The 8,460-nt window shown below is 36.1% G+C and overlaps 1 protein-coding gene across 5 annotated transcripts in view; it reads right to left on the reverse strand.

Moving 5' to 3' along the window:
* Positions 1–8,460, reverse strand: part of LOC106879385 (uncharacterized) — a 175,326-nt gene that overhangs the window by 155,354 nt on the left and 11,512 nt on the right. Inside the window, exon 1 of one of the 5 annotated variants that reach the window (XM_052966274.1) lies at positions 642–987. The exons of 3 other annotated variants lie outside the window; for them this stretch is intronic. In XM_052966274.1, coding sequence (XP_052822234.1) covers positions 642–791 — 150 coding nt within the window. In that variant the 5' untranslated portion in view covers positions 792–987. Of the gene's footprint in view, positions 1–641; positions 988–8,460 lie in introns of those variants that run through there. One more of the 5 variants, XM_052966280.1, reaches the window with a different exon arrangement.

Raw genomic sequence — 8,460 nt, forward strand, 5'->3', positions numbered from 1 at the left:
ACACACACACACACACACACACACACACACACACACACACACACACAGACGTAAAAAAAAAATAGGAGAGGAATATAGATGAATGTTCACTTCCATTCCACCCCTCTGATACACACACAATGATAAATTTAACACACTGAAGTGGAGGAGTATAAATAACAATGTTAATTTTATATTTCTTAACATTTATAGCAAAATATAGAAAGCTACATATTTGCAGTCATATGTGTATACATATATATGTACAAATATGCACATACATTTGTACTAATATACATATACATATGTACTTATACATACTTCCACACTTACAAGGCATAGTTCGACATATCCTATATGTACGTTCCAACTACATTTATAAATACATATGTGTGTGTATATATGTATACATCAGTGTATGCATAAATACATATTATCATCATCATCATCATCATCACTTAACGGCGTTTTTCCAAGCTGACATAGTAAGCTGAGGAGTTGCACCAGGTTTCAATCTGATTTGACATGGTTTCTATGGCTGGAAACATACACATATATATGCATACACATATTCATATATGCAAACTTCCATACACATACATACAAAATACACACACACACACACACATAAAGTGATAGAGAAAAATCACACATCAACTTACTTTCATTTTAGAATGATGCTTGATGAATTTATTCATTGATGCATATATACACATAAAGACATACATGTATATAGATACACACACATATAAATACATTTGTAAACAGACACATTTCTGTCTATTTGTGTGTATACGTATGTGTGTATACATGCATCACTGCATACATGTGTGTGTGGATGAATATCGCTTGATTGTAGTATACTCTCCTGGGATACGTCCAGTTACAATACACTCCGAGTGTTCTGTTCCAACTTATATACAGCATATTGCTATGTCAGGACGATGGGGTGAGGTGGGAGGGGTGTTGGTGTAGGAAAGTCTTAATGTGTCTTGTTGCTGATAGCTGTAAGACCAATCACAACCTCACCACTGCTGCCACCTGAAGTGATGACAATAACAACTCAGCAACAACTACAGGACTAAGTCTGCTTAAGCAAAACACACTGGAGATATGGGGTTGGGTCAGGTGTAGAAGAAACATTATTCAGTCACAGCCACAACATTAATAAATAAAAACATTAACAATATTATTAGCAACAATAACAGTATAAACAGTAACAGTGTTGACCTCATCAAAAACTAAACAAGCCAATGAGAATTTTATGTGACCATTTGACTCGATAAAAATACCAACCAAATCTCCTCAAATCCCTCCCTTCTGCTTTGGGAAAGGAAAGGACACATAGGATAAGAGAAAGCTACATTTCTAAACAGATAGAATGATCATGGCTGTAGAGAGTATATTTGATTGCATCAACCCCAGTACTTAACTGATTATTTATTTTATTGGCCCTGAAAGGATGAAAGATGAAGCAGAGTTTGTAGAGATTTGAATCTAATATATAAATAATGTAAACAATATAAGCAACAGCAACAACAAAGAAGACCTCTGTCAGACTATTTCAAATGTTAGAAAAGACAGCCAAATTTCTCTTAAATCAAGCTCTACTATCTTAACAAGGAAGGACATATAATTTAGTTCTCAACATGCCTCAAAAGATGTGATAGTCATGGATGGAGTGCTTCTGATTATAAGTCTACTGAGTCAGTACTGACCTGGAGCTATACAATAACAAATTGACAACTATTGAACCAATGAAAGATCCACTACATGGTTGCCTGATATAAAAAAAGATAGCAGACAACATCTCTCTTTGAAAATGGTAACTTTGGTGTGTTAATCAACTGCATCCACCCCTAAATATATACAACAAGCTTCTGTCCAAGCCTGAAAAGCTGAAGACACTTGCTCAAGATATCATACAGTGGCACTGAACTGAAGACCATATGGCTGCAAAGAAAACTCCTTAACCACACAGCTATGCCTGTACCTATAGATTCAGGTTGTCATACTGCACTTCATGTGAGTAATCATTGCATATCAGTGTTCAATATGGTAGTCAGTGTAACTAGAGCAATAGATTTGTGTATTACATTTAGCCATTTGCTCAACTTATATACTACAGGTCAATTCATTCACAGCTGACCTGGAACTACAAACACCACCACCACTCCACAAACCATAAGCTGTATCACATCTTCCAACCACCACAACCAGCACCATCAACACCATTACCACCCCAATCATCACATCTACTCCCAATACTTCCTCTAACACCACCCCTCATAAATAAAACGGGATGTCTGAGTAGATATGTCAGCTTACCTATTTATGCACTGTGAGTTCAAATCTAGTAATTTTAATGTGCTTCTAGATGGAATAGTTTATTTTACAATCCTTCAGTCAATTTAGCTGTCAAGAATAATAAATTAGTACTTGAGGCAAAAATCAACATTTCATCAGACTGTATCATTCTACAAAACTACAGCCAAGAAACTTTAGCTCTCAACTTCTCTTTGGTCCTAGCTTTTTATAGATATTGTGAGAAGATATATATACAGCATTTCTCTAAGTAGCAGACTGAACTATATTACTGTGAAACAACTTATACTATTGATGAATGTTTGTTAGCCTACTCTGCTAAAATGCACATGCTACCAGGACAATTACTTTTGACAGACTTGTGCATTTATTGACAGAGAAATGAGAGAGAGAGAGGTGAGGAGATGTCCTTCAATTTCATGAACACTTGGATAAGCTTCAGCAGTGGTGAATGGATAAAGGTATTGAACCACCACTAACTCTAGGATCAGACATTTCATTGTTTTTAGAGGTGACAGTTGAGTCTATTTATCCAAATCAAGAATTCTGGAAAAGTACATCGTAAAAGACTGGTGCCCTGTCCAGAATAAGAGGGCACTTCATTTTCATCTGTAAATCACTACAGAAACCAGCATTAAGTACCAGCCTTAGAGGCCTCTGTACTTCACAAAGGAGTTTATTTACCAAGTACTAATACTCATTTTTCTACTTCACAAGAATTCCCTTTGATGCAGAAGACATATACAAGTATCCATGATTAGAGATCCATGTTCCGTTGAAATCAAGTTCAATAACCAGCTTGTCCCCATCCAGCCATCACTACCAACATCCCACAGAAACATTCTCCAACTCAGCTCAGGATTGATCAAATTTTCAAGACAACTTTGGGTTACTAATCTTCACTGGCACAAATTTTTTTATAGTCAAGCAAGATATCTACACAAGAGTCATAGGTTGAATATGGCATCAACTGTTGCACACCATTCTTCATACACAGTTTATATTAAAGGATAGGCCAGGGATAGTCTCTAGTTACTTTTCACAAAATCCATAGGGTCATTTGAACTCTGTGCTGATAATGAAACGCTTGTCTGTTACATATGCTTTGTTTAAAACTAACCTATATGTACAATGTCCACCTGATCTTACACAGCTTGCTACATCTATGGCTTATGTTACAGGTAAATTGTCAGAGTATAGTGATGATCTGAACTGTATCTCTACATCAGAGATTTCCAAATTATGTTACAACACTTTAGCATGTCACTAATAATCTTTAGGCATGTCAAAGTAAGTCACAAAAGTAAGTCAGCTTTTAGGAATTTTTATCTGTGAAATTCAATTGAAATCTGAAACAATGCATACAATTAGACTTATAATGGTGACGCATGATGTGATATTTAATCACTAATAAAATTATTCTGTCATGAAATTTTTTTTTTAAAAAGCACATCAATGGAAAAAGTTTCAAAAGCTCTGCTCTACATGATGCCTATTACACAACTAGGTGAATAGGACCAGCAAGAGTTAAGTGACTTTGTCATAGCAACAGCTCAGCACCTACATTTCAGTTACCTCCCACAAACACAAATACCCACTTTTATTCACTTCACTGTTTCTATTCACCTGCCTTCTGTCATACACCCACACCTGTCTCCTTTACTTCTACCACACCACCACTCTTTCTTTCTCTCTCTCTCTCTCTTTCTCTTACACACACACACCAATTGTTTTAATCACCCTACTTGTTTTATTCTTATGCTACTTCTGTCTTTACTACTATTCACCATCTGTCATCATACCAGTCCAGGGACACTCAATGTAGTTGCTCAGTCTGCTTAATGCAGCAACCTTACCTCTCTCAAATAACACACTGTCTTAAAAAAGAGAAGAACATATTGCATAATAGTTATACAATGTTTGAAAATAAAAGCAGAATGATCATGGCTGAAATACCCTTTCTTTTATCATAGAGGAGGGCTGAACTGGAGCTTAATGCCAACACCACTATTACAGCCACCAGTACTAGCAATACCGTCACCACCACCACCACTACTATTATAAGCACAATCATCACCACCAGCAGTGCAACTACTGCCAAAACCATGTTCTTATCTTCAAACCTCTCACAGCAAGTTTGAGCTTGACATAATTCCATCCTTGTGGTTTTCTTTCTTGATAGAGAATTGCTGTTGTTGTCTCCAACTCATAATCTCTACTTAACCAACTTTTTCTTTCTTGCAAACTCAAAGTTTCCTGGCAACTAATAGCAACAAAGGATAAACATTCTCAGTGCACTGCAACATGTCATTTAGCCCCAAGTCAGTCTTAACTGGACAGACTTATTCCAACCATGACTATTTCATCTTATATTTTCACTGAGTCATTTTTAATGGTGTGTCTGAGGGAGATCTGACTGTTGTTTCTAGCATGTCAAGCGACTACTTAGAGGCTCCTTTTATCACAGTTTACTGAAATGTGAAAGCATTTTGTTCCTCAGTTAGAGAGGTTATCATGTTTAAGTAAACCTCAGTTACCAGCACATGATTGCAGACCCAGCACTCATTATGTCATAACAACAATCACAGCTGATTGAGTTGACAGAGAATATGAAGCCTTATCTTCCAAAGAGACTCAACAGTATATTACCTATTACAGATACTGGCACTGTTGCCATGCTAAAGAAACTTAACTTTCTGTGCTCTACTTCACTTACATGTCAATAGTTACTATGGAGAAGTACACGTCATTGATGTACTCTAAGAACCTACCTAGCTGTTGATGTGGATTATCCACAGATCAGCCCAGTTCAGACCTATGATCAAAGATGTTCCAGCTATGACTGTCCTAGTTTACTTTTCTGTACATGACTATACAATCCGATGTGCCCTTCATATTTTATGATAGGTTAGGATCAACCAGTACATCAGTCCAGGGCCCAGAGAGCCAAAGAGATGGACTGTAACAATCTACTGGAACTTTCTCTGAAAATCAATTGAATTTTGAGAGGACCCCACCCCATCCCAGGGCTTAAAAGCAGGTTTATTCTACCCTACTAAATTTTTCTAAGAAGCTTAGAGTATGATTTACGGCAGATTTGGTTGATAATTTCAGTAGATCAAGTGACCATGTAGATACTTTGTTTGCCAATCCTAGGTGTAGTGGAAATGTATGCGGGAAGGATACAGAGTGATGAACAAGACATAGTCTATGAGATGTAGTGCTAAGGTTTGTTGCATGGGTATCACATAAGAGTTTGACCATGGTGTGAGGTGTATAATGTAATGCAGTCACATTCACTTCCTCAGCCTTTCCTGCCATCAGCCTCAGTTCTGAAACCTGGGTGTTAACACTTTTATATTCTCTCTCTATCTTTGTAAAGAAGGACAAATATCCAGGACATTAGATTATTTCACCCCTCATAACATATCAAATCAGGGAACTCTTCTATAAATTTTTTTTTTTTTTGATACTGAACATCTCTAGTTTCTTCAGATTCTGAATGTTACCATATAGTCATCATCATCATCATTTAACATCCATTTTATATGCTGGCATGGATTGGATGGTTTGACCAGAGCTGGTAAAGCCAGAGGCCACACCAGGTTCGATTGTCTGTTCTGGCATGGTTTCTATGGGTGGATGCCTTTGTAATGCCAACCACTCCACAGAGTGTGGTACCAGCATCAGTGCTTTTAATGTGACACCAGCATCAGTATCACTTCTGCTGTGGTGGATGGGTCTTCTTGAGTACAGTGAGGTGCTAGATATCTTGGTCCTTTGTCTTTCCTTTTGTAAACCTCAGTGTCTTGAGATTGGCCTTAGAATGAGTAAGGTTTAGAATGGCAGTCAGTGTATGCTATGACAAGTATAATGTCTTCACAAACAGACAGGAATTATTAGGGATGAAATGTGACAGTTAGGTACATCATGTAAACATTCAATATCAGGATCTACATTTGTATGAGAATAAATAAACTGACAAATTACTTTACATACATCTTTGTTTATTTGTTAACTATCTAAGAATATTTAAAAACATCAAAAACTTAAATGTTTACAAAACCTTGAAGTATACATAGATGTCATGGCTTAACTCTGGTTTCATAGCATTATACATAAATTTCAACTTGTGTTTAAGAACTTTATAATCCATTGGATTATAGCAATGAATAATTCATTCTCATGTAATATATTTTGGATGTGTAAGCTTGGTGAATTCTTTTTCTTTCTTATAAGTAACTCCTAGTAGAATTTGATTTAAAGACAGCAAACTAATGAAACAATCGTCAACTATATAATGTTTTACATTTGATCAAGGTACTTACTTATAGTTAAGTGACCTTTTCCTATAGTATCTAATTCCAGAAGTTATACTGATTTCAGTGTTCAGCTACTTTTACTAGGGATACCTGTTCACAGACAGGTGGACTGGATACAGCAGTGAATTATACTTAGTCATGAGAGTTATTACAAGGAATTCAGAGATAGATGACAAGGCTATATTGTACTACAGAATATACCCTAGCACTATATCTCATACACTATGTCTTGTTCATCACTCTGTATCCTTTCCTCATACATTTCCACTACACCTAGGATTGACAAACAAAGTATCTACTTGGTCACTTGATCTACTGAAATTATCAACCAAATATACTGAAAGATTTTTAGCCAACTGCTTTTTTTGTCCATCAAGATATTGTATATAAAGACAGTGCTTACATCTGTTGAATACATTCAGTGCTGACTGAAAATCTAGTTATATTCTGTAGTACAGTAGAGCCTTGAAAGAACAAAACACTTTTAGCATACCTCTAATTTGTTGATTTCAAATTTTTGGCACAAGGTCAATTGTGAGAGGGAGAGGGTGATTAGATCAACCCCAGAGATCAACTGGTACTTATTTTATTGATCCCTAAAGGATGAAAGGTAATGTCAACCTTGGTGGAATTTGAACTCAGAACATAAAGACATACAAAATGCTGCTAAGCATTTTGCACAGCATGCTAACGATTCTGCTAGCTTGCTACCTTTCACCACTACTTTATTAATTGAAGTAAATGTGAAGAATAGTGTTCTATTTAAAAATTGGTCTATCCAGTTTACTAAATCCCTTAATAACTGTGAATTTATAAGCAGAGTCTTTATGGTCAGTTAAGGAGGATACTTGATCACTGATGGAATTTGGTACTTGGGTGATCTCTGTTTTTCCATCCACAAAGATGTATATAAAGAAAAAAGTCTTTATATCCATCTATATAAACTGTGCTGCTAAAGACAGGCAGGCAGAAGACAGAAGACAGATATTAAAGAGCATGTGATAGCAATTCAGTTAGAACTCCATATGCTTATTATAGTCTGAAACATGCTTATGCATTCATACACACACACACACATGTACAGGCATGGATAGGCACCTCAAGTAAGTGTCTTCTATAAAAGCCCAGGGTCAACCAAACCCCAGGGTATAGATTTAGTACACTGAAACTGAAAGAAGTCCACCAGGCCAGTCACATTTGTCTGTCCTCTCCACTTCATCAGTTAAGACTTTCCATTTTACCTTTGGGCCAGCCTACTATGTTTGTCTGAAAGTCGAAAGACCCTTTCTGTTATCTATTTATGTTGTAACTGTACAATCATTTTCCTTACATTGTATAGCCAAAAGGCCTTTGTCCATTGTATATGCACAATTTTTTTTCTGTTGCATTTGCACTATCATTTCATCATGTTACATTCATCTCATACTCTCTCTGTTATTTATTTATTTGTAAATGTACAATTATTTCCCTTCTGTTGTATAGCCAAAAGGTGTTCATCTGTTGTATGTGTATAATTCTAGCTTTCTTGTTTTTGTTTTCATTCTTGTATACGTTCATTTGCTTTTCCCAGAAGCTTAATGCTTTTAGCTTAAGTTTCTGGCACTTGTTGAATTTGAGTGATCTCAGTGGTACAAAAGTGTGAAACTGCTAGGACTTTCCGGACACTGACTGACAAGGAAATCAGCTGCAAATGGTCCATGTATCTTGTTTTTGTCCTGTTTATTGTTTGTTGTTATTGCCTATTTTTCTGCATGTTGTGTTTTGTTGGATTTCCACTCATTGTGTTATTTCTGTCCTACTCTTGAATTATATATATATATATATATATATATAT

Source organism: Octopus bimaculoides, chromosome 3 (assembly GCF_001194135.2).
Source record: "Octopus bimaculoides isolate UCB-OBI-ISO-001 chromosome 3, ASM119413v2, whole genome shotgun sequence".
In the NCBI taxonomy this organism is placed as follows: Eukaryota; Metazoa; Mollusca; class Cephalopoda; order Octopoda; family Octopodidae; genus Octopus; species Octopus bimaculoides.